General features: G+C 44.3%; 1 protein-coding gene across 15 annotated transcripts; it reads left to right on the forward strand.

Moving 5' to 3' along the window:
* The first annotated feature begins 4 nt into the window (after nucleotides 1-4).
* SLC31A1 (solute carrier family 31 member 1) lies at nucleotides 5-26894 on the forward strand. Of its 15 annotated transcripts, none has more exons than XM_068914956.1 (6): nucleotides 12-75; nucleotides 9386-9485; nucleotides 18944-19104; nucleotides 21557-21629; nucleotides 22037-22205; nucleotides 22884-26894. In XM_068914956.1, the coding sequence occupies exons 3-6, from the start codon at nucleotides 18988-18990 to the stop codon at nucleotides 23083-23085; spliced, it is 561 nt and encodes a 186-aa protein (XP_068771057.1). In that variant the 5' UTR covers nucleotides 12-75; nucleotides 9386-9485; nucleotides 18944-18987; the 3' UTR covers nucleotides 23086-26894. The 15 variants fall into 15 exon arrangements, with proteins under 15 accessions (XP_068771062.1, XP_068771057.1, XP_068771063.1 ...); XM_068914960.1 differs by having other exon boundaries at nucleotides 62-84; XM_068914963.1 differs by lacking the exon at nucleotides 9386-9485 and adding an exon at nucleotides 18289-18454 and having other exon boundaries at nucleotides 64-84.
* Nucleotides 26895-27054: the final 160 nt, after the last annotated feature.

Raw genomic sequence — 27054 nt, forward strand, 5'->3', positions numbered from 1 at the left:
AATGGGGCGGCGGGGGCGTGGCTGGCGGCGGGGGGCTCGCGGGACGCTGAGCCGTGTCCTCGTGCCGGTCGCGCGGTGAGTGAGGTGACGTGACGGGCCGGGGCCGGGGCCGCCTGACGGGGTGGGGGAGGGGGCCTCGCCCTTTCGTCAGGCGGCGGGGGCGGCCCCGGGCCTGGCGGGGGCAGCCGGGCGGGAGCGGAGCCGTCTCTGAGGTGGCGGCTCGCAGCCCGCGCCGGCGGCTGCTGTCCCCGGGCCGCCGCTGCTCCGCGGCCTGTCCGTAGGGGACTGGGTCGGTTCGGCCCAACTAGAGGTTTTGTAGCTTTTCTCGGGCATCTTGGTAGCAACCGCGTGAAACTGTGCTGAGCTGCGAGCGCTGCGAGGCTAAGGGCGCAGGGACGCGCGTTTATGCTCCCGGTTTGGTTTGCGTGCTAGGTTACAATTCCCTTCTCTAACCGTTGTGTTGTGTTTGCACTAGTTTGGGGGTTTGATTGGAAGGGGAGTACAGTATGGTTTGGGTCTCGGTGATTTCAGTTCCAAAGGGGAGGAATTAGGGGAAGTACTAAGTGGCTCTTTTTGTTGCAGAATGGACAATCGGCAAAGAGCGAGCTTGTTTCCTTGCTTCCTGTAGTATTTTTGTCAGTTTGGCAGTCAGGATTTATTTTTGTAGACAGTGAAGCCTAGGTGGCTAAGTTCTAGTGATTCACTGAAATTTAGTTTTCAAATGACTTAGGAGCGCACATCTTGTTAGGTACAACTGAAAATGTTTCCCAGCTTTTTTTTTTTTTTTTCCTATGTCTGGTTTATAGTGTATAGTGCTGGAAGTTAAAACATAACATTTCAGTTGCAATCAGTGATTCCTATCCAGAGAACAACCTCTTAACTGAGAATCTGATGTGCTTTTCAAACACTAGCATTCAGCACTGGCAAGTCTGTGAAGTGGGGGAGGGTGGCTGCTAGAGATATGAACTGCAGGACTAAGGCAAGCATCATACCAAAGCCCTGCCTTTAACCCCTTGCCATCCTTCTCTTTAGTCTTTGTTCATAGCCCCCTTCTGCAACTGAGTTTGCAATCATAGACCATTTTTTTCCTGTTTGTGCTCAAATGCCAGCCTTCAGAATGCTTAATAGCATGTGGTGCAAAGGTGGATGAGCTCTATTCACAAGTATCCATTAAATTAACTTTTACTCTGTTTGATCTTTACTTGCCTCTGCTTGAGCTTGAAGTAAATTAAGCTTTTGCATTATTTTTCATGAATAGAAATATGTGACTTTACTGGGTAAGTTAACATTCAATTTAGTTGTTCCAGTTTATATAATTTATGATGTAATATTGACTGAGACTTTTTTCTCCTTTCCTTTAAAAAGGAGGGCACTGGAAATGATGTATAAGTTGCTGTTTAAATGCACATTGGCTTCATAACAGCATGGATGCCTTTGTGAAGCTGGGTGACACAAAAGTAAAATGGTGCTTTCTGTAATTAATGAACACAAAGAAGTTCAGAGCAAGCAGGCCTTTTCTTCTTCCTCTGCTCCCCCCTTCCCACCCTCAAAAAAAAGATGTAAAACTACCAGGAGTTTTAGCTTCCGATACAACTTTGTCCTGAGTTCTGAGAAACTGTATATAACTGTTTTGTAAGGAGTTTTTGTTGCTTACTGGAAGTCCCAGGGATTCTTTTTTCCTGTTAGATTTCACAGGTAGAGCAATTTGTTAACAAGATGGAGAATTAGAATAATTTCTACAGGCTACAGTAAACACTTGGGAATTAAATAAGCCTTTCAAGTCGTTTTTGCCTGTTTACTTTTCAGTTTTAAAGGTATGGTCCATGCCCCTTATTCATACTTGCAGTGGTGGTAAGATAAGGAGGTCTGTTTTCTTTTCTTTTTTTATTTTCTGATTAGAAAAGAGGTTTGGGAGGATTCTTCTCTCCCTTCCCCTTTCACATCGCAACTTCAAGCTTTGGGGAAGGGAGGCACCCCACCTCCAAACAAAAACTTCATGCTTGAAAAGGGAAGGCATTGAAAATACTAATCTTTAACAGTCCTCTCGTACAAATAGATTAAAAGATCTCTGCTAAGTAACTTCAACCCTCTTTTATAAAAACGACCCTTCCCCTCCATAACCCTGTCTAAGGCTTATTGCTTTAACCTCTGAAGTGACTAGAAGGACAGACCGCTGTATTCACACAGTGAGTTCTGAGTCAGGGCCCAAAGGAGCTTCCTTTTGGTTATCTTGCTTTCCAGTCAGACGTTAGGTCAGAGAGGAGACAAAACTTTTTTTTTTCTTTGAACTAAAATAGAACATTTTTTCCCTTTCTTTTTTGGCTTCTGTATTTGTGGTAAGAACCCTCTGCCCAAAAGGAAAATGTCATGTCTCTGCAGACCTCCATTCTCCATACTTAACTGAAGGTCACCTTGAAGGTTAGCAGTCTGCATCAGAATTTTCTGGAGTTGAGCTGAAATATGCTGCCTGTGTGAACTTCTCCGGAATTCTGCCAGAAAGTCACGGGGAGTCTTGGCAATCGTTTTCTTAGGAAAGGATGAAAAAGACTCAATCTAGTCTATGTTGCTTTACTCGGGAAAATCCAGTCTTGGTTAAACTACTCCATCGTGTCTTGTTTCGATCTCGTTTTCTGGAAATGTTCCCAATCTCAAGTCCCAGGAGGCTTGAGACCACTGTTTTTTCATTAACCTCTTATTCAGCTGGAAGCCGGAATCTGCTAATGCAGGGAATAATGAAACTGGTTATCATAAGCAAATTAAACTCCTGTTTTTCTGTATTACAAGTTAACTTTCCAAAGTCTTTCATTTGCTGGTCCTGGAAATTGACCCTTCTGATTTAGAAGCCAATCTAGATGTGGAGAGCTATGATGAAAGATCTCTTTTTTGGCTCTTTCCTTGTCTGTTTACACAATATTTGATGTCATCTTCCTAAATCAGGTTTCACAGCAGGTCTTTTCTTCACTCTGTCTCTCCAATTAACAGCTGCAAGTGTCTTATCAATTTCCAGTGGTACTTGAGCAACTCTGATTGCCATCTAGAACGATTGATTATATGGAAAATATTTTTAGATCTTCTTTTCCTTATGCACTTTCACTCAGTTCCTTTGTAACATTAGAAAATCCTGCAGTTGTTGTTGTAGCATGGATGCGAAGGTTGTTTATAATCTACTTTAAAGAGCTCTGCGTGCACATAATCTGTTCACTGTAATATTTGTCTGAATTAATGTACCAGACCAATGTAGGTTTAAATTGCAGCCCAACTTGTTAAGTGATTGATTCAGCATCTTCTGTTCTCCTAGGATGCTCAGCGCATCCCAACATCAAGCCTGAGAAGCTGGGAGAAAACAGGAAAAGAATACAGCTATTCCGCAGTGAAACTAACAGCAAATGAACCAGGTTCTCTCCTGTGCTGGCTTCGTGAGAGCTGCTGAAGTTTAATAAACCTTCTTTTCCCACACGTGCTCACTAGTTATTAAAGATTCAAATCTCATTCCTCTGATTAAGGACATGAGCTTGGAGCACGCACTTTGTAATATGCTTACCCGATCCTTTAGCTGACCTGGAGAAGAGAAAGTTTAACAGTCTTTTTTTTTTCTTTCATTCTTTTTTTAAGACTTTTAAAATTTCTCTTCTTGGGGGAAGGGATGTATGTGTGAGAAGTGCACTTTCAGGCTTTTCTTGACGTTACAGATAATGTAAACGGACTTGGATTTGTAGGATTATGAAGTGCTTTTCAGGCCACCTTCAAGATGCAGTGCATTTCCTGCTCTTACAAGCTAATGCTTGTTACCCTGTTCACTAGCCGGCTGCTTTTAAACTTGGAAGAGCAGCTATTTGGAAGGTAGAACCCCATGGTATATGGCTTCTTCAGCCTCCTTATGGAGATGGTTGCTCCTGTGAGCCAACCTGCTGCTTGTCTAATTTCTTTCAGAAGGGAAAATCTGAGCAGCTTTGTCATCTCAGCATGCGTTGGGTGCCTGGCCTCGGCACAGCTCGGCAGTACCCTGTGGCTCCTAGCTAGGTTCCTCCATGGCGCTTCTGGACACAGGCTGTGCTGAGTGGCAGTGGTCTGATTAATCAGTTACCAGCTCAGTTGACTTCTCCTGCCCTGAAAGGCAGTGGACTAAGGAGATTTGACAAAGTATTGTCGCAGCTCGACTGCGTTTTCAAACTTGCATCCTTTACTTGGGAATGAAAAGTACTAACAAATGCACGGCAGACTCAAAGCGAACGTTCCCAGCAGGCAGGCAATCCCTGTTTGTTCTCCTCCAGACCTCGGGAAGTGACCGCAGCGGCTGCTGTCAGGGTAGTGCTCTGTGGGAGGGCAGCAAGATACCCTACGTGTTTCTGATATGGTAAGTCAACCCTTGTACATCAAAGTGATGAAGGAAGTAGAAGCGCAAGCTCCTGAGCAACACACCCAGCCTTGGAACGTTATGGAAGTTAAATACAACTTACAGTGTTCGTCTTTTTTTCTCCACTGCCTCTTTCATGGTCCACCAGTTTATCTGAGCTGTATGTGCCTGGTCTAATGGGTTTAACAGGAGCCTGAGTCAAGAATTCTGGATTTTCTGCCAGGAAAGCTTTATGCAAATCGAGTTAGCATTGACTTTGGTGCCCTTCGTTAACTTGGGATAAGACTTCATTTCACAAGTATGTAATGAATCTTAATGTTTAAGGTGGTGTCTGGTAAGACTGAAATTTGCCGGGGAAATGTGTTACAGGCACTGTCAAACTGAAGCCTAGAAAATTTAAATGAAAGGTAGTTGGGAGTTCTCCAGCTGGCCTTATGTTTCTGCTACATGCTTGGTTGCACTTGTAAACTCATTTTTGTACTGCCCTTTTCCTGATGCAGGGCATAAACACAGAGTACTGTCCTTAACTATAGTACATCCCACTAATTGGATAGTGGAGGCTAATACTCTCTATTCTGTCTGGTTTGGTTCTTAGGTTAGATTTAATAGTTTAAAAAAGCTTCAAGCAGTAGCATGACTTTCCTTAATTTGCTGAATTCCTTAAGTTAAACTCTTTGGTATATCTCAATAGTAGTACCTTGTGCACCGCTTGCCAGTTGATTACTTTTCATGCAACTCTTGCAGTTGATCTTGCTTGAAACCACTTCCCTACGATGAGGGCATTTGTATTGCAGAGCACAATACAGCTACACTTCTTGTACTTTTTCTTCTTTATCTTTTTTTCCTCCGTGGAAATTGCTGATATCAGTTTCTGATCTTTTTTTTTTTTTTTTTAACTAAAAAAACCCTCCAAACCCAAAATGCTTAACTGTAGCATTGAAAACTTCACATTTCTTCCTTATGGGGTCCATATTAAATGAAACTAAGCTTACTTCATTACAATATGTGAACCCAAATGAAACACTTCAGTTTCTCTGACAGATTTGTAATATGTTTGAAAGTCATCGCTGTAACACACTTAATCTATCTGAGGAGGTCAAGGTGTTCTGAAATCTCTTTGCATTTTTGCACTGATCTCGTGAGGAAAACTCATGAGTAACTTAAGATGGTATGTGGAGTCTTATATGAGCATCCCAATCCTTGTTCTTGTCCTAGGATTGGGCCTAACATGGTTAGCTTATGCCTTCAGTGTGCTGCATGAGCCAATCAGTAAATATTTATCTAGGGTCTCATGATATCTTTGGCTGAAACAATAGGGATTGTCAATATTTTGTGAGAGATGGTTTTACCCAGAGTAGAATGTAGATGAAATCCCTGCTGCTCCCAGCTCTTATGCCTGTTCTCCGCAACTAAGAGAAACTAAATATGAATAGTTCCCACGGACTGTATTTCAAGTAATGGATCTGGTTTGAAACAGGCTGAGGGTTGGGTAATAAACAGGCTTAAAGTGGAGAAAAGTGATCATAGTTAAATCTGAGCAGTAGTTAATTATTAGCCTTTGATATAGATAATGATAAGGGTTCTGCTTGTCAGCGTTATCTGAAAGTTTAGAAACTTTGATCCATCTCAGAATTGTAGCCTATTTTCAGGAGACTGCTCTCCTGGAGGCAGTAGATGGAAAACTTGCCTCTGGAATAGTAAGTACTCAGCTTTTTTAGCTATGAATCTTTTCTGCCTTGGTTTAACAGCTCTGTGGCCAAATGTTTGACAGCTAAATGAAAAAAGGAAGTATTTAAGGCTTTTTCCCAAAGTGGATTATTGTCACTCAGAGCTAGTATCAAAAACTTGTTGATCACTGTTTGTTCTAACTTTCCATACCTTAGAGGCAGTCCTGTCAGAAGAGTGTCATGAGCCCAAGACTACTGACTCTCCCAAAAGCAAGTTCCCTCCCAGAGAACGGCTTGATTTGATTGCCCTTTCCCTCTTCTTGATATCAGAGGAGAAATTTTACCTTGCTGAGTTGATAAAGAGTGGAGTGGGATTGTATTTTTGCATCTTGAGAAGTAGAAATACAGAGGTGTCCTGTTCTATGGACTAGGGCCATGAATTTGTTTTCCTAACTCTTATGACTATTTGGATGTCTACCTGGAAGCTATTTGTATGTCATGGGTTCTATCCTTCTGCTGTTATGCTAGATCAGAGAGTAAGAATAGGAAAGTGCGCTTGGAGATGTATATTTTGGTCTTAACCGTTTGCCGAAACAGAGATCGACATCCTGGGCTTAATTAAAAACACTCTAGAATGGATTTTGCTGACGGTAGCATACGTTCTACCTTGTATTTTGCTCAGAAACAGCTTCAGGCTTCTCAAAACAACAGGTGTTTTGACCAATGGAAGCAGAAAAGAGTTTGATTGTTGGCTTTGGTAGAGCAAGCTTCTGTTTTGATAGTCATAGTTAGATGGTGACGCAAAGTGAAATTCAAATGCATTTGTTACGCTTCTGTAAATAAGGAAAACTAAATATTTTTCTAAAAGTCTATCATGTGTAGGAATGAACTATAAGGTCTTTAGTGAAAAGCCTAAGTTTAAAAAGTGACCCCGACCCACTACAACAGGATTGGAAATGCCAATGTATTTCCTTACGCGCTGACATCAACAACGTGGCTATTGCTGCAACGTCTGGCACAGGCTGGAGCATGACAGCTCCAGGAAAGGTGAAAGGTTGAGTTGCCGCTTTAAAATGACTGCTGCGTCTACCCAAGCACTTGGGGACCATTTGGAGAGTAACTGTAGACAACCGACTACTTAAATATGAAAAGAGAGGGAGGAGAAATTTGAGCGAAATGGGCTTCTGCGATTGTTGTTCAAGGAAGGCTTTCACACATAGTAGATACTAATGTGCAGTGAAGGTGTTTCCTTGTTATGTGGTGAATGAATGAGATCACTGGAGATGGAAGAACATGTATGAATGACTTAAATGAGTATGTCTGCGTATCATGTGTGTGGAATAGGTTCCTAAAATTAAATTAACAAGGACCTCTGGAGGGTGGTTTTTTTCTCGTCTGTAGTCTCAAAACATACCTGAAAATCAACTGAGAATGTCTTGTTACATGAACGTTGCCCCTTTCTGGGCTAAGTCCGTGTATGATGGTTAAGAACAGAAAGAACTTCCTCTGTGTTGACTGGACATTCTTCAGTTTCTGCACACTCCTGAACAGTGGGAGGATCTGTTAGTTTACACTGTCAATTTGGGGAGACCAACTTCATGTAGCTGTTTGATTTGGTGTGATATGGGCAGTTCACCAAAGGAGAGAGCGTACAGGTGAAGATGATCGAGACCTCTAGAGTTGGGGGTGGTAGCTTTCTCTTCATGAGGAAAGCATCTTTCATATCCAGCAAGGAAAGCAGACAAACAGCCAGAGGAACGAGGAGCTAATTTTCCTCGTGTACAGGTTTGTTTCTGTGGCTAGGCTGTTGTCAGGTGCTGATCCGTTTACTTAAACCTAGCTTGGGTACCACTGCACTGCAGTGCCTTAGGCATGGCCTGAGTTCACTGGAGGGAAAACTTTTTTCCTACCATAGGATTCCCTGGATGAAATGTTCAAGAACAGGAGCTTTTAATTTCAACTGCTGGATGTGGATCCAGGTCCGTAAATGATGGCCTTGCTCTCCAGGGCACACAGCAGCTCCTCAGCATGCTCTGCAAGCACTGATAGGTCCTTGACATGTACAGAATAACAAGCTATGTAGATAGTTGTGCTCAGGTGGTTATAGAGTGCTGGCTGCAAATCTTAACTGCAGGTTCTCCTGAAGTGATCTTTGGAACAGTAAGGCTGAGAAGGTGAAGAGGCTCGGTGTCCATAGACCTTTGGCTCCCTTTTATGAGGCCTGTAATAAACTGATGCCATTGAATTTATTGCCCTCTGCCTTAGTTTTATCTACATGAGACAAAGGTATTCATGGTCTGGCTAGATAGTATTTGTAGTCTTGCACCTGCATTTAAGGCCACCTAATGGTCTTTTAGGGCACATTGAGTCACATTGCATTTTTTACAGCTGAAGAAACTTTTGCTTGCTAACTTGGAATTGCACTTGCTTATTCCTATTTTCATTTTGTGTGTCCTGAGATTATTTTACAGTCTCACAAAGTTTAAGGCTAGAAGGCACCATCTTATAGAAATCTGGTCAAAGCTGTTTATACCCTTCACCAGTGATGTGTGTCCACTTCAGCAGACCATGTAGTATAATATGGAGATACTCTCCAGTCATGTGATGGGCTACCCATCTATCAGATAATCAACTTGCAAGTGGTACCTTGTCTCACATCCTAACATATCTACACAATCCCCGTGCTGTCTATGCATTCTTCATATGGCCACTGAACAATCACAAAACAGCCATGTACTTCCTAAACCTTTGGACAGAGACACCCTTTCTGTGTGACACAAGTTGGCTCTGTTTTATACATACCAATGTTGCAGGTGGTGTGATCTTGCAGGAATCTGGATGCTGAACTAGTGAGCATGATGGAAAACTTTTTGTGCAACAGTTTTCTGAAGGGAAAATTTGAATCTTAAAAAAAATAGTCTGTAGGTAGGAGAGCTCATGCTAGAAGTAGTCCTTGATGTGGGCATATAAAATAAGTAGAGAACTTGAATGCAAACTTTTTCACTAGACCTGGGTTTTCTGAGGGAGCAGAAGTTGTCTAATATGTCTTGCTGGATAAGGTTCCAAATACTGATTTTTAGATTAAAAAGGCTTTAAAGAGTATCAGCAGGCTTTGGGCCCTGCCCCACTCTACAGTTCCTCAGCATAAGATGAAGCAGCAGGATGTTTCTTGCTCTCTGGTTATATGGATCACATCTCACTGGTTGCCATTCCTGTGCTCAGTTGTATAATGTCCCCGCAGAAACTAGAGCTCAGGATAAGGAAGTATCTATTTATTCAAGAAGTTACGTAATCCTGGAAAATATTGGTCACATGGCACTTCTTTTCTGTCTCCTGCTGTCCTGTTTCTCTCCGCTGGTAACAGGAAGGGCTAGGCAACTTCCTCCAGCTGACAAATGAGCACTTGGCGGGGGCTGAGCAAAAGGGTCCTGAGAGGTGACTGAACGAGGTGCAAGCTTTGAAAGGTAAGGAGATTGTACTCAACTATTCTGGCATCCAAACAAGGCCTGTTAAGCCACTGTGATTTAAGCCACTTGAACTTATCTCTGCTTAAATAAAGTGCACTCCATGGGGGGAATGGAAGGCCTTCTGGTTTCTGCTCCCTGGATGCTGAACACTGGATATTTTGTGAGATGGGGACATATTACTACGTTATTGTTTCATGCCCTTGATGATCTGAAGAAGAGAGATGGAGCTAGGCTAAACTGGCCTGCCAGACTGCAGTCTCAGGATAATTGCTTCAAAAGTCATGAGGGGGGAATACCGAAGAGGTTCTTCTGTAGATGCCTCCGGGGAATTGCCTTTGATGGAAACTTGTTAGTACTAGCTCTGTATTCATGCTGGCGTTGACTATAAGGAGTTTTGGTGTCTAACATGCTTTCACAGGAGCCCTCTAGCCTGGCTGTTTTGTGAAGAAATTGTAATGAGTCTTTCTCTGTCAGTTTTGGCATCTCTAAGCCCATGCTTTTCTCTCTAGATGAGCGTGTGAGTCAGCTTTTATACGGCACCTTCTGTGCTTTGGGAGCTGCGGGAAGCACAGTCTCTTCTCAGGTCTTGCATGTTCTGGGGGGGGGGGGCCTCAATTCTTCTGCTCTCCAGACACTTCTGCTGCTCATGGGTGTCAAAAGAGGGGGGCAACTGCTTCATCCACCTTGATAGGAAGCAGGGGAATAAATAATGCAGAGCAAACAAGGAACCCAAAAGGACAATGAGGGAAGAAATAGATGGGATTAAGACAGGGAGGGGAAGCGTACTGCACATGTATAGAAAGGAAGAAACTGTGCTCGCGAGGAGCTCATGATGAGCTAGAACAGAGCTTGTGATGGCAAATCACTCCTTCCAGGTGCAAAAGTCACAGTTCCACCACAGAATTATTCTGCTCTGGCTTCGACACCTGATATGGCACTTGCACTTTCTTGCTCTTTGTGCCCTATGAGAGGAGATGGCCGAAGGTGGGTGCTATTTTGTTAGAGCTGGAATAGTAAAGTTAAAAAAAAAAAGGGGAATGTTTTGTGGCACTGAGAGATGAACAGGCAAACTGAGAGGTATATGAAGAGCTTCCAGTTTGTCTTTTGTTACCACGTTTGTCACTGTTAAACTTCACTGTGCGCTAATATGGCGTCTCACCTTTTCTGAATAGTGACTGAAATGCTGGTTGGCGTGAAAAACAGCTTCCCTGAACCACACTTTTGCTTTGCTCAGTTTGTGGTAGTCCCTTTGCCTAGCATTATTTAAGAAGGCCAAGAGTGGCATGTGTTCAGAGCCTTTGAAAGTCCTGGCCTTAGCAACTGTCCCACTGGAGACTTTGAGTTAATTTGGGAATATTCAGGTTGAAAGCACTTGTGGTTTTTTGAGCTGGTAGCTGGTTATTGCTGGAGTACTAGAGTACTTCAGTTCACACTTGTTTCTAGGACCTGCTTCTCCAAAACTTGTTCATTCTGTCCTGCCTAGCTGTCCTTTGTGTGGATAAGAGCCATGCAGGCATGCACAACCATCACCAACCGCTTTCAGCCATCTTCAGCCTATTATAGCTTTCCACATCTGTCCATCATCCAGAAATAGCTCCCCTGAGCCGACCTGTTGTGGCAGGTGTGTACTCAGCACTGTCTGCAAAACCAGCACCTGTATACAGGGCAAGTGCCAGGTCATGTTTTGCAAGCCAGAATCCTGTGGTGCTCCACAGGAGCTGCCAAAATCGATTCCACTGTCTTTCCGAATACCATGACCTTCCTATGGTTTTGGATTTGTCCCAATGCCAGGGCTGCATCATTTTTGCATTTCCATGAAGATGGTCTGGTTGGATTTACCCACTGCTGTATTCTGAGGCCCAAAGCCTATTGTGCACCTTCAAAAACATTTTCGTTTTTAGCACAGTATACGTGGCAGCAAGAAGCAGCCTGCTGCTACTGCTGTGGTGGAGAGATGCCTTTATTTTCTCATGGCTGTATCCTGGGGAGCGCGTGCAGGTGGTGACCCTGAGATGTGGCCCAACAGTTGGAGGCACGGATCCATCTCTAACATTGCATTTCTTCTGTCAAATGAAAACTAAATCTTCACTAGTCTATGTGGGAAGGTGTCCTTGATTCCCTTGTAGGTGGGGGGAGTTCTTGCTGTTTCCTGGGCTGGTTTAGGGTCATGTTCCCCCCTGCCACTGCCGACCTAGATTTTAAGAGAAAATAACAGGAAACAAGGAGTGATGCCACTGATTTTATTGCATCTTGCTGAAGGTGGATGTGATCGTTGTGGAATAAACTTACCTGCTGTAGTGGTGCGAGGGCTGAGAGGTGCCCAGCACAAGCGGAGGAGCAGTTTTAGCTTGACTGAGTTTGGACCCTTTGTGAAAGAGTGGAGGATCGTTCCTGGATCTAGATATAAGGCTTTGCGTGTGTTCCAGGTGCTTCAGCCTGCTCTGGAAATGCCAGACTTCTCTAGCAGAAGTTAGTTACAGCCAGGAAAACATTGTCAGCAACTTCTCAATTCTGCCACGCTGCTCAGGAACATGCTGCTTCATTTATTGCTTTTCTGTCTTAGTAATTTCAGTATGGCTGAGCAAAACGGTTGCCTGGAGGGGAGTCCATTTGCTGCTCAGCCTGCCGAAACTCACCATCATTTTCTCCACCTGTATGCGTCTCTTGCCAGCAATTCTCAGTCTTTCTTCTGATCTTGTCAGTCTTATAGTCACAAAGGTTTTTTTGCTATGCGTGATTGTTTTTTGCTGCCTTCCACTTCAGTGGGCCTGTTGGTAAAGAAAGTGGCTGGCACGATGCTCTGCTTCATAAAGTTCAGTGCATTGTCCTGTAAAGAACAGTCTGTCCTTAGTTAATTTTCTTTATTCTTGTTCAAAGATTTTGAGATTTCCTGAGGAGTCTGCATAAACTGGAAGATTAGGGATGGACCTTCCCCTTCTGGGGAAGCAGATCAAGCAGAGTCTCTAACAGAAGGTGCCCAGACAAGTTTGCTATGAAAATAAACTCCATGAAAGGGACGTGATTGTAACCATGCTAAGAGGAAGAGCTCCAGCTCCTCCTCCAGTAACAGGGATCATGCGAAATGAATACAGCCAGTTTTACCTAAACTCTATAATTGAGTATTGCCTTGGTTCCACACAAAGGGCAGGATGTAAAGCGTTGGACCAGTGCTGATACCTCATCAGCCTTTTTAATCTTAATTTTAATTAAAAGAGAAAGTTGACTAATGTATATAGCTGCTCTGAGCTGCCTAATAATGTTGTGCAACTCCAGGAAGTCTGTGTGAGCCAGCACTTCAACTGCAACCCGTAGCCTGAAATTGGACTCTTTCTCTCGCGTGCACGCTCACGCTCTCGCTCTCTCTCTCTCTCTCTCTCTCTCTTTTTTTTTTTTTTTTGCTATGTCCAGGAGTGTAATGCTACAGTTACATGAGGAGGGTACAGTCCCTGCCTCCTGGAGCCAGAACAGATCTACAGTGAGAGGAGCAAACATATATTGGTACAAATGTGAAATGTGAGAAAAAAAAATAAGCACTTGAAAAATGAGCAAAGGGATGCAGCCAGGAGCCCTGAAGGACAGAGGTTGCAGCTCAGTAGAAGCGTGGGAGAACAAAGCCAACAAAATGACCGCATTTGGCAGGGTTCCCTCGTGATTTTTGCAGAGACCCACTGCCCGCCTGGCCCCGGAGTTCCCCCAGGCACGGAAGGAGCACGTACTTACAAAGCACAGTTATCAGCCCCAGCCATGTGATCTAGCTGCTCTGCGGAGAATCTGAACTGACTTCTGGCCTAATCATCCATCCCAAAACCTCCAGTATGGTTGGCAGAGGGCACTCTCTCTCCATATCCTGCCTCTAACCAATGGGTTTGTCAGGGTGGCCCGAAGAAAGGGTTTAACTCAACGTGGGCTAATACTATTAGTCTTGGGCATGATTAATTAACAAAAGAACATTTTGAGCTGCCCTGTTCTCTGCCCTCATCTCCACAACCCATGGCTGCGCTGTAACGGTGCCAGCCTGGGATCCTTGATGGAGGTGATGATAGAGGATCCAGTTCTCCTGCATGGCTTTCCCCCGTCACTGAAGTCTAACAGCCCCCTAGCTTACTTTTAAGAGCCTATTTTTCCATTTGTGTTACGTTTGAGAGCTGTTGAAGAGCTGGTCTCCACGTGCTACTAGCTTGACTCAGTCTCCCTGCTAACATTCTTGCTGAGTGCCTCCGTCCTCTGCCTTTCTTACTCTGCCCAGACATCTTTCCCTTCTGAAGCCGAACGCAGCAGCACGTTGTCCGCATCCCTGCTCTGCTCTTCTTCTGCTCTTTATTCTTCATTCCCAGCACTGCACCCTCTGGCATCTCTAGCTGGACATGCTCCAGAGCACCTATCTTCTTCCTTTAAAAAGCTTCTGAAACCTAGCTGTGTAAATAGCTTAGCTGTGTATCTTGTGTTTACAGGTGGAGGAAGGGAAATGTGCCTTCTGCCTGACTCCACTGATCTATGTTGATTTGAGTCACAAGCTTCTCTCATCACGGGGAAAATCCAGGAAGTACAAATTAATGCTGACTGACAACCTACCCCGCGAATTATATCAGGGCTCTCTCTTGTCCTTTTTGCTCCTCTCTGAACCCCTTCAAGTGTATAAAGCTTTTAGAAAGCCTTGAACCTCGGGGAGAGGCTTATATGTGGGACTGTGAGTGGTGATGCAGCCAAGCCACACCTTTCTGGTATGACCTTGCAAACATAGTCTAAATTCTTAATATAGCACTGGGAGTTCATTCTTCAGGAGCTGCGCAAGGGAAAAACAGAGGGGTGCAATTATGAGGTGTATGGGTGAAACACAGCTGTGTGCCGAGTGCGGACGCAGCACGGTCCCTCCTTTTGCCTCTGAGCTCGAGCCTGGGATTGCTGAAGCTGCCTGGGAGAGCTCAGAGGGGAGGATCGGCTCTGGAGAACAACGATGTATATCTGTAAAGCACATTATAGTACATCAGTGAAGAACGAGCTGCTTGTCCTCAGTATCTTTAGAGCGTGCCTAAGCAGCTTGGCGCAGTAGGGCTCTGGCTAGCGTTGCTAGATGCTCTTGCAATACGAACAAGTGGAATATGTCTGTCCCCGACCTGTGCCTTTAAGTAGATCTGAAGCTAGGATCCTGGGAGAGTAGCAGCAGGTCCACAGATTTGGAAAGGAAGCAGTTAAAGCTGCCAGGGATACCAGGAAATTGAATAAACTAGAAGCAGCACTTAAATCTCATGATGACTAGCTCAGACTATTCAGTACAGACCACAGTTAGGGCCAGTGAACAGTGCTGTAGTGTCTGCAGACTCCCTTCTTCCCCTCCCACCTCCATTTACAGCACTTTTTAAAAAAAGGATTGGGCTTGCGACCACAAGCTCAGAGCCAGTGTGCACAGTCTGCCAGCTGGACTGCTGTAAGTAGAGCACCGATAACCTTTGGTTGCCTTTCTTCCGTTACTCGTGCGTTCTGTATGTCACATTCCTTTGTGTCATGCAAGACTGAGATGTACGTAATGGGCGAGCAAGAAATCTGTGCTTTCCAAACTTGCTGCTTTTAATCTTTCCCTCTTGGATTTCTCTCAGGAGCTTTCATTTTAATTCTCTGTAAATCTTCTACCCAGCTATTTTTTCCGTCCTTATTCAGGAGAAGACAGGGACTCCTGGATCCTGTTCTTGCTAGCAGAAACCTTGGTGGAGAGACTCTAGATGAGTCGCTCAGCTGGGCTGAGACAAAAGTCTGGAGGTTTCTGTGCAGCAGCCAGCCCTGTCGGCGTGGCTGGCGTGCCTACTGCCGCTGAGCGCTGCGCCACTCCAGCGAGCGTTGTGTCTCCTGAGCAAATAACTGGTGTGCGGGAAACTGGAGAGGTGCTTTGTAAGGCTCCGGTTCTTTTGGGCAGAAGCAGTGGAATCGGTTTCGTTGCTTGCTTTTCAGCACCGGCATGTGAAAGCGTAAGCACTGTTTTGAAGGGAAGAGAGCTATTTGTTTGCTGCTCTAACGGGCATTCGTTTAGGACTCCGTTGTTAATCCAGTTAAACCTCCGATTTGGAGAGTGGGTTCGTTGCTTTTGAATGCGACTCTAAGGAAGCTCTGTTCATGTACCAACTTTCGGACCAAGCTGACTTGTAAAGGACTTTCTGGGAGCTTGGCAGATCCTTCCCATAGTCTGTCCTGTTTCTGCGTGTCCTGTGTTTCTCCGTTAGGAGGTATGTCTCGCTTGGGTATCTGAAAGGCTATTTCCCACAGAACAGTGTAACTCTGTGACCTAAACTGTGAATTGGCAGCAATCTGGGCTATTTCCAGAACAGAGCCAGAACAGTTTGGGAATCTACTGCAGAGATATATAATAGCAATTGTCTCATGGCTGAGACCTGCTTGGGAAAACTGCTTGTGTATGGTATATCACTGCGTCCAGCTCCTTTCCCCATGGCTTCTGCTGCGCGCTAACATAAGGTGGCTATATTTTCTCCCCTTTCCTGTGCCCTGGAGTTGCTAGCGTTGCTTCCCTGTATGTGTGAGACGTGGCAGAGTTGGTGAAATGTTGACTGAGGGTGAAAGTGAGTTCTGATGCCAAACTTGAGCTAAAAGTTTGCTGTTGCCAGATCCTGCTCCTGGCCATACATTTCCATGCTCTCCCAGAACCAGCCTAACTTGCTGAACTGCCAAGGCTGCATTGCAGAGAGATAGGAACCTGTGTCTGTGCAGATCCTACCTATATGCTGAGATCAGCCCTGCTCCCAGATGATAGCTTAAAGTAACAGAAATCCCACATGTATGCTCTGATTCTTGCCATTTTCCGTAAGCATTTGAGGGGTTGTAAAATGAAGGCTGTGGCTCTTCTGACCTGGGATGACAGCACCGAGAGGGAAAGAAATGAGCCCTGGAGGGAATTTCTTCATTCCTCTGTCCTGTTCCACCCTGTTTGTTTCTGTACATGGTAAGTTACTGTAGAGCGCAAAAAAATCCTTGATATGTGCGTCCCTAGTAGCAGTGCAGCAGCGAGGCAGGTGCACCATGAGGTTTGTGAACTTCCATGAGTGGGAACATGTCGAACTGCCTCAGCCTGCCACAGCCACTGTCTCGTCCAGATCCCCTGCCCAAGGCTCGCTCAGGAATCCGCTGCAATGTCTCTCCTTCTCACTGTGCAAACACATGGAGCAGGCAGCAGTCGAGAGATCAAGTCACCCGTTCAGAAAAAAAAACCTGCTGCTGCAATGCTCGGTTTGTACAAGACTAAACCTATTTAGAGAATTTGCTATAAATAGAAATGTGTGTGGTTTTTTTTCTCCAGCTATAGAGTGAGACTGGTTAAGAACAGTGCCTTTTTCTTCATGATGAACACAGTTCCATGACAGTCAGCTTGTCTCTTAGAGTCAGCAAAAGCAAACCAGAGATCTGCAGATCTGAAATATTACGTATCCATTAATCTGCTGTTGCTGCTGCCCCAGCTGTTGTCTTCTTACCCCGGGACGCAGGTGGGGAGGGACCTGCTAAGTTGTAACTCGGAGACTAATTGTACTGCTGAAGTGTTTCACTGGAAACGATTTATTTTTGAACAAAAATTTATCCACGTGTTGATTACCTTTATTAACACACGAGGCAGCTGAAGTGTCTCGGTCTAGATTATTTCCTCTTATGTTACTTAATACCCCCTCCCTTTCAGGATTTTTTAAAAAGTCTTTCAATGTGTTGAAACTGTAGTAGGGGGCTGGATTTGGGGCTGGAGCACGAGTGGAAAGGAGCTACATAGGTGAGCCTCAAGCATAGACTACAAGCATAGACTGCCTGTCCCCATGCAGCCGCTTGTGAGAACTTGAGATTTGCTATGAATGTTATCTGCACAGGGTTAACATAGAAAATACCTGAGCTGTAAATTGCTGCTTTAGTTTTTACCAGCTGACTTGAATGCATACAGGTGCTTACTTGCATTATTAATTTCAGTGTTTGCAAGGAACGTGAATTCTTTCTCTTGCATTGTTCTCCAGTGCCGCTGACTTTGTTTACTTCGTATCTCACCCAAATCTTTAACTTTTCTCATTGCTCATTGTAGTTTAATTTCAGAGCTTTTTGAGATCACCTCCTGTCACTAATGCTCTGCAAGGACACACTGACAGTCATGTCCTGGGCCACCTGCGATTCCTGCAGAGCTTTCTCGTAACGTCACTGTCACAGACTGAACCAGTTCCTACACTGGATGTTTGCTGTTTCAGTTTTTTTCAGAAAAAAAAAAGCTATTTCAGTTTTTCACTTCTGATTTCCAGTCTAAATGTGTTCATACTTTACTGTTCAAATACAAAATTGTCTTTTAGTTTAAAAAGCTCTTTTCTCCCCTTTACAATCTCTCCTGAGGACTTGTGCAAATATATCTTGTCTCAGTTTTTTATTTTAATAGGCTAAAGTGTCTGTTCTTTTCCTTGCAAGAACACTGTCTTCTGTACTTGTTCTGGTTTCACTTGATTTTACTTGAGCACTGGATTAGACAGAGAGGGTACACAATATTCCAGACAGGGTTTAATACGGCAGCGTCGGTACTTACTTACCTTTAGTGGTATCTCACCTGGTCTATCCTAGGGTTGCCTTTGCCTGGCTCTGCCACGCTGATGCATACTATCGTTCCAGGATTGACTGGGATTCTCATGCTTTCTTCTTTCCTCTTGCTGTTTCCACCTGGTGATCTTCCATTTCACACCAGAAGTTCTCACTGGTCCCATCCCAAGTTAAGCTAGGGTAAGAAGAGTGCAGAAGCCATGACCACATCTAACCACTAGGTGTATTTTTATTTTTAATGCAGTGTGTCCGGACATAGCTGATTTGCAGTAACTGGATTAAGGGTTTAGACCTGCAGCTTTCTGAGTGTTTCTCTTACTGTGTGTAACATGATTAGTGGGGAGATGCGACAATGTAAAGCTTGTGGAAATGAGATTGAATTGCCTGTGGCTGTTGCAGACCTTTGCCTGGTAATAGCCCTTGTACCATCTAACATGATTTCTTTGTTAAACATGTTCCCAATAAAATGCATGACTGTCAATTAAGAGAAATATTGTACTCTGATCCTTTCGTATATGCAATTTAAAATGGGGCTTGAGATATTTTTGCCTCCTGGATGACTGTGATTGAGACTTGGTTTTTTTCCCTCTTACAGATAAGAAATGCTCCTTTATGCTGAGCATTTGTCCCTGTCTGCTAGCCGGAACATTTAGGGTGTTCCAGCAGTATGATAATGTAAAGCTTAGAGGGACACACCTCCTTTAAATTTGCCTGCTCACTTTACTGTGCTCTGTGTAGTCGAGAGTGCAGGACGAGGATGCTCCAGACGGTTATCCATGGGCAGTAGTTCTCAGACAGTATCTTGGTGGTGTAGAGGGTTTTCTCTTGTAATAGAAGTAGAGAAACCATCTTCTCTTTAGAAAGTGCTTCCTATAATATTTTTATCTTTGTTTTTCCAGGGTCCCACTTTTTTACGTGCCCTTTGAATATCTCCGTAGTAAAGATGTCTCTCGATCACCACATGATGAACAGCTCTATGTCGCCAACCTTGCATCCTCCTGAACATCACCACTCTACAGCAGCCCCAGGGCATGGTCATGGAAATGGGATGATGATGATGGTAAGCGGCGAAGTCAGCGTTAACCAGAACATTTCCTTGTCTGTGGTTCAGAGCAACTTGTCATCTTGTAGATAGTACCCTTCGGAATCAAATTTACCTTTGGAAGGCATGCGTTGATCCTGTTAAAACCTATCACTGTGGCTCTTCCAAGATCAAAGAGTGGCACAAGGCAATGTGCAACATGAAATATGTTCCAGAGTGGAGAGTCTTGTGACAAAATGGTCTTGCCTTGTAAAACCTTCCTAGCAGCCTGCCTGGCATCTGTGCTCTAGCAAGCTAAACGCAGATATGCAAAGTGAGCATTTCTGGAAGGCTTTCATGAGCCACTTGCTCTGGTAGCTAGCTGCTCAGTATTTATGTAAGCTACAGAACGACAGGAGCTGGAATTTTCCTGCAAGAAAAGGGGATGGATGGAGTTCTCTTGTGCTGTTAGCAACAGCTTTAACTGGCACTGAGAGGAATGCACACTGTAATGGATGGATTGTGCTGACCTGCAGGCAAGCAAGCTCTGTGCCTTCTTCCTCTTGAACTTAATTAAAGTACGCATTGGGTTTGGGGAGCAAAGTGCTACCAGGCTCTTTGCCACGTTGGCATTAAGGGTATGTTGGTCCTGCATCCTGCTGTTCTAGCTGACTTTGATTTAAACGAGTTCAGACTTGTGCTCACCGGTGCCACCGAAGCTTTGTAGAGACGCTGACCAGAGTTGCCATGGATGCAGCCATAGGATCTGTGTCATTGTGCATAGCCAGTCCTAGGAATGACTTTTTCAGCCTTTTCTCCCTTTTCTAAATACTTTGGAGAGAGTTTCAGATTAAAACATAACTCTTTATGTTTAAACTGTGAAGGGAGGGGAGGGAGTGTGCGTTTCAATTTAAAACGAGAACGTACTCAGTGTATTTTGCAAAACTTCAATTAAAGTTTGCTTGCCAGGCACATGTCCCCAAAAAGGAAGCAAAATACAATGCTTTACTTTCATTGCAAGCAGTATCAAGGTAGGAGAGGAGAGAATTAGAGCATCCTTCCCTTTTGTGAACATGGCCCAATGCAGAGCCCAGTGGTGCTGTTGGAACTTAGAGCCCAGCGTTTTCACTGGTGGTGCCTCTGGAAGTGTTTCAAGAGCTCCTCATGAAGGTCTTCATATAATCTAACTGTTAAGTATTGATGTTCTCTCATGTATTCCTTTCGATATAAATGCCCTTTCTTTACAAGTGCCAAGTGCTCTTGTCTTCAATGGGATAATTACAGGACCCTGCCTTAACCTGTAATTGAAAGCTGTGATAAAGCGCACAAGATTTTGAATTAACATTGCACAGATAAATGTCAGGGAAGAAAGAAAAAGTACAGTATGTCAGGAAAAAAAACTGGACTCATCTTAATGTATCTATATCCCCCATTCCTCACTTGCACCAAGTAACAGCCCCTGTTTCAGCTGTAGGTAATGGAACTAGATGATAGTTTGTGGGGTCTTTGTCACTAGACCTTTGGTTTGTGGGGTCTCTGTTTTAAATGTAAAGACGTTCATTAAAGAAATAGATATTGTCTCTAAAAGCTGTTTTATAGTCACTTCTACACTGGGGCTAATGATTCTTATGGATGCTGAAATTAGTCGTAACTCTGATCTTCAGCAAAAAAACCTAATTAAACAATCAGAGAAGTTCAAACAGAAATTCTTCTAGCTTCCTGAGTTCTTTACATGTAAAGATATTGTAAGTAACTGTGCTGAAGAAATATACTATTAACAACTGCAATGTATTTACCTAAATCATATGTATTATATGAACTCCAGCTTGCCTGAGACCCTTGATGTCTCCCCTTCCCACAGCATTCCCTACGCAGGTCCAGGACCCCTTACTGTCACCCAGGTGAAGCTCTGGCCCTGCAACAATACTTAGTCGTCGTATTCAGAACTCTTCTTTTCCCACAGAATATTAGGAAGTTCTGTAAGGAGACAGTAGTCTGCTGGCACAGTGCGTGATAGGGCCAGAGGATTCAGCTATACAAACTTGTGTCTCTATGAGCTCGTATGAGGTTAAGGGGAGAGGAGAAAGTGTTCCAGTACCCCAGCCCACGAGTAGTCATGGGTTGGCAGGGATGAGATCTACAGAGACTTCCCTGACTACTTCTGGTGCTGGGGAGAAAAGGAGCTCGAAAGCAAGGAGAAGGCACTTCTCCATAGCAGGTACTTGCTTTGAAGGAAAGTGCCTTCTGCCCAGGGGCATTGCCTAAAAGAGCTGCCCACCAGTACTGGAAACTGGAGCATCCTGAGCCATGCCTAGCTTGTATCTGTTATACAAAGTTTGCTGAAGAGTTTCTTCGAGTCTACCTGCTGACCAACTGGAACGATCTTGCTTTAAATTCTTGTCATAATACAACAGCCTTTTCTAAATCTTGTTGTGAGCTCCATCCGAGAAGGAGCTGTTGAGGCTCATCTTCGTGTTCTTTGTCTTGGCAGGCAATGACTTTCCACTTCAGCTATGAGAACGTGCCACTGCTGTTTTCCGGGCTTACAATCAATACTGCTGGAGGTTAGTATAACTGTCTTGTCCAAGCCAAACCAAAGGCTTGCAAATGATGAACATTGCTGGAATTACCCTGCTGTATAAGGCTATTTGTGGCAAAAATATCCAGGCACAGTGTGGTTAACCTGTTTTTAAATGGGATTTGTGGAATGAAAGGAAAAGGAAGATGTTCACGTAGTTCCAGAGTTTGACTGGTCTTATTAGCAAAAACGATTGTTGGTTTCACTTCATGAACCCAATTTCAATTTGCTTGTGTTAAACTGACATTTACATCTGTAGAAGTGTGCATGCAGTGCCCAGCTATAGCCCGTGCAGTGTGACATAGTTGTTGAATCACAAGGCATCTCTTCTGACGTGTTTTGAAACAAATGTCTCGTGTTGCACAGATTCAGTAACTTTTCCTCTTTTGTCAGAAATGGCTGGTGCCTTTGTGGCTGTCTTCTTCCTAGCCATGTTTTATGAAGGCCTAAAGATTGCCCGAGAGTGTCTGCTCCGTAAATCCCAGGTCAGCATTCGCTACAACTCTATGCCAGTGCCAGGTCCAAACGGCACCATCTTGATGGAGACGCATAAAACTGTTGGGTAAGAATTTCCCTTTCTTCTAAGACAAGTCCTGTCAGCAGCCCTGAAGGGCAAGAAGTAGGACAGAAAAAACTTTATGCAGCCAGTGTAACTCTCTGCAAAGTTTATTAATCCCAAGACATGGGCATTACTTGACCCCGGAGGACTCTAATGTGTGTGCTTGAATCACTTGGCTACGCTTTAGGATGGGGGAGGAAAGGGGGAAAGCAGCAAGGTGTTAGATGAACTAGCTTTTTCCAGAGAGGTAAAGAACACCTATGGGGAGTTCCCAGGAACAGAATTTGGGTGGGATATCCAGCAACGCTGACAGAAAATGCTGAGGATCCTTCTGTGACCAGCTAATCAAAGCCCCTGCTCGCAAAAGAAGTCACCCTGCTTATTGAACAGGGGTAAGATAAACTTGCAGAAATCTTTTTCTCAGTTAAACAGTTTTGTCCTCCCAGTGAGCACCGTATTTCTTTTGTTATCAATCAGCTTTGTTGGGAAAAACCACGGTTTTAAGTGACAAATGCATGCAAAAGGCTATGCAGGCACCTTCAGCCTGCTTTGTCTCTCCTCTGCCCTTTCATGCCCACCTTGGCGTCCCATCAGCTTGTGGACTTAAGTTTTTTTGGGGACCTTCATTTCCCCTTTTGTGTCGCATGGATGCTGACTGTTCTCTGGTTTTTGTGTTCTCAGACAGCAGATGCTGAGCTTCCCTCACCTCCTGCAGACTATACTGCACATCATCCAAGTCGTGGTCAGTTACTTCCTTATGCTGATCTTCATGACGTACAATGGCTACCTCTGCATAGCTGTGGCAGCAGGGGCAGGGATGGGTTATTTCTTCTTCAGCTGGAAAAAGGCAGTTGTTGTGGATATCACTGAGCACTGCCATTAATACTGGATGCTGCCCAGGAGCCATTCCACCTCTCTGCTCTCTTGAAATGCAGCCGTCATGAGGACTGGTCATTCCTAAACTGAAAGAGAAACAATATAGTCAATCCAAGTTCACCAAAAGTTCCTAGCTGGGTTGTAGGGATGTGAAGAGCTGGGGTACGCTGCTCCCTCAGGCTGCAGGCTGGCGGCTGGGCTGCCTCTTGAGGGTCCTATGGTAGCCATTCTTGGCCAGGATTTGCTTTTTTCTTAGATTATGCTGTGATTGAAATTAGTTGGCTGACAGAAATGTAGAGGTTATTCTTTTTTTAAAAAAAACCCCACATTTTATTTTTAAATTGTAAATGTTTATCTGTGAGGGTTTTATGAACAGTAGGTAAAGGTCAAAGTTGCCAATGGAGCCTATGTGTGCAAGTGGCTATTTTAATTTTTTTTAACGTGTACATAATGCCAGGGGAGACCTCCCTGGCGTTGTGGCTTTTGGGGCCAATGGCACCTTCTAATTCAGTTCTGAGAACAGAGTTCCACAAGATGCAGCCTCTGGGGAAGACTTGGTGCCACACATGAGACAGGCTCAGGTCTGTCCTGGCAAGTGAGCATCCTGACATGAGTATGTGAGCCCTGTACTTCTGGGGGTCTGGAGGGTCTGTCCTCCAAGCCCATCAGAGTATGAGGAGTGTTGTTAGTTTTCTGACGTATCCAGCAGCATTATTCAGCTTTAAGTGCTAATATTTCAGTATGGCTGCTTTCACTTCCTGATCGTGGGAATATACTGAGTAGATGCAGGACAATTACTGCATATTCATAGGGCAAAAATGATGTTAAATAAACCATTGAATCCACATTGACTTCATGTTGAATTGCACCTGGATGGATCTAGAGCTAGACTTTCAGTTTACTAAAACTTACTCTGTAAAACAGACAAGAGCTAATTAATATTTTTGTGCTGCTAGAGGTTAAAATGTCTGAAGATGGCATTCCTGGATTAAGATGAAGGAAATAAAACAACCATGTTCCTGCGAAGGGGAGATTTGGGGAAGAGAAGAAAGCAGCCTTCTCTCTGCTCTTCTCGGGTGAAATTTGGAGCAGCTTGGGCTGATTTAAAAAAAATAATCATGGCCCAAATGAATCCTCTTTGTCTTAATAATCATGCTGTGACCTTGCTAGCTTGTAGGTTCAAGAGTAGTCAGTGCCAGGGGCAGAAAAATATAGTAGCTCAGTAGAAAAACTTCCCATTCAGGGCTATGAGCTCTGCAGATTTAACAGGCAAAAGAGGTTACCTTCCAGGGAACAGTTTTGGTTTGATACTTGGTTATTAAACTGCTTCCTGTTGTAGGGAATGCAGTGCTGTTAGTGTGGTGCAAAGTTGGAGCCCTCCCTCTGCCCAAGATGCCTTCTTCATGCCTGTAAATGGCTGAAAGGGAAGACAAAGGGATTTTCAGAAGGCCACTGAAAAACAGACATCGCCTTTAGACTGGGACTGATGACTGGGATGTGCTCTGTGGACAGGGAATCCTTTTGAAGTGAAAGGATCTGGGCACATACAGTAGTGATTTTTGCTCTGAAGATGCTACTAGTTGCACTGTTAGCAGCTGTATAAGGAGAGCTGACTCTTGTGAAGTTGAGTTACGTTTCTTTAGCTTGTAAGCCTTGAAGGGCAAGGCCTATCCTTGTGTATGTGGATTCTTCAATATGCTGATGCTGCTACTACTACTAAACCCATTCTCAACCTACCACGCTCTTTGAAAAGCAATAGGAAGTCTGTTATTGCCACTGCCAGGCCTCTTGCCAGGATCTTGTATTGCACCACCTAAGGTCGACATTCCTGTAGATGACACCAGGCGTGTATTTGGACATGCTGTTTTCCTTCAGCAGTGCAAATACAGGAAAAAAAAAAAGGAGATGAATTAAAATCAAGTTCAGGTTTCTGAAGAGCTTATTTCTGCAGTGAATCCGCATTTGAATGAAAGTAGCACAGCTACTTTCATGGGAAGATTCTGGCCACGTCCTGCCAAAAGAGATAGGAAAAGCTCTTCCCCGGTCTGGTCTTCAGAGTGAGCCTGCAACACACTACAGAAAGACATATGTAGTAGTTCGTAGTCTGCAACAGACTACAGAAGGACATGTCTAGACTGATGCCCTCTCTCTGCATCTGTCACAAAGGTAGAAATCCTCTGTGCTCTCTAAACAATCATGGCCCTTCCAGCCCCTGAGTGAGAGCTGGGAGCAAATCTTAGTGCTTGTTAGAGAAACCAGAAGCAGTTAACCGCTGAAGTTACTTGTTTATTTTTGAAAGCTTTACATGGAAGAGACTTAATCTCTGAAGGAGTTTGGAGCTGATACACGCTCTGACTGGTTTCTCTTGAGCAGGCTGGAGTTGTTACCATTATAGGGTTGTCTCATTATAGGGTATAGTCACTAGTGGCTTTGTGTGCTGACACTAATGACTTCATATACCTCTAGACTTGCTAGATTGTTCTCTAAAATAAAACCTGTGCTTGGCCTGATCTTCCTTCTGTCGCTGAAACTTTTTAGCCATCTTTGGCTAAACATCTCTTTAGCCATTCAAGTGACCAGACTTACCCCTGTGTCAGAAGTGGATGACTTGGGGATTATGCAATAGTGGCTCTTCTAATATAAGTTCAGATCATCCATTTGCTTTTCTGCCTCGTTCTAGATGCAGCATCGAGTCCTTCCAAATTGTTTTTCCCAATGCGGGTGAGCACCTCAGCCTTCAAAGGGTTCGTCCTCTTCCCACACTCGTACAGAAGAGGGCACACAACTTGCTCGCAGGATGCAGAGAGGGAAGTGACACTGACTTAGCAGTGGTCACTTGGGGAGCAGGAAACTGGGCAGAAGACTGCAAAGTTCCTAGCCTGTGCCCCAACAACTTACAGCAGCTTGTAAGAATGATCATTTGAACGTCAGGCAGTACCAGAGTTAGAAATGGGAGTCCAGGTTGGGATGGGTAAGATGGCTGAGGAGAGAAAATGGCACTCTTAAGGAATAAGTTCTCTGCAACAGGGACTGTGTTTCTTCACAGTTGTCTGTAGCAGTGCTCCCTTGGCACCTAGTGGAGGAGGGCTGTCCTCTGTGCCTCTGAGCCTGCTGAAATAGTGAGGTACAGCGGAAAAAGGGATGTCTCTAGTCCCTGTCTCCCTATGAGCTTTGGCCATGCTTTTTTTGGTTAAATGTTGTCAATCCAGAGAAGCCATCTACCTCCCCTGTCGCAGCCTCCCTAATGCTACAGGCTGCTGTGTTCTTGGCCCACTTTGCCAGGCTCTGAACAAAACTTGGCCTCCCTAATGATGACTTCTACTGACTGCTTTTGCTGCAGTCCCAGCCTTTCTGCTGGCTGTATTTGAGGTTGTCCTGATGTTAACACTAGGCTTGCATTAAGTAGTGCTTGGAGGGAGGTGAGGACTCTAATGATTACTAGAACTTGAGTAAATTAATTCATGCGTTGACACCTATGTAGCAAGCTTGGAGTGTGATGTCCTATGTCTGTCTTCTCTGACTGTGCCCTGACGATCAGTCTCCATACGATCTGTGCCTCCAGCCTATCACCTTGGAAGAAGTGCACAAAATACCCAGGCTGTGTTCATCAGCTGGCTTTTATTGTTTTTCCCTGAGTGCCTTTTCAGTTGATCTGAAGCCAGTCCCAACAGATCCAGCAGGATACATAGTTTTGTTTACAGTGGACCGTCACTTTTGTTTTTACTCTTGCTCTTTGTGGAAGTAACTTGTCTAATGTTACTGTGAATATCAAGAATCCCTTGTAAATAATTAGCCAATAAAATAGATTGCATTTTACCATGGTGTATGTGTGTTTTGGAAATAACCCTCAAAGCAGAGACTGCAGCTAAAGTGGAGGCCAGCAGCTTCTACTGAAACATTCAGCAAGTGACTCCAAGAGTAAGTGCCTGGTTTTATGAACTAACGACCAGTAGCCAGGCAGCTCCGGTCTGGCTTT

Source organism: Struthio camelus, chromosome 20 (genome assembly GCF_040807025.1).
Source record: "Struthio camelus isolate bStrCam1 chromosome 20, bStrCam1.hap1, whole genome shotgun sequence".
Classification (NCBI taxonomy): domain Eukaryota; kingdom Metazoa; phylum Chordata; class Aves; order Struthioniformes; family Struthionidae; genus Struthio; species Struthio camelus.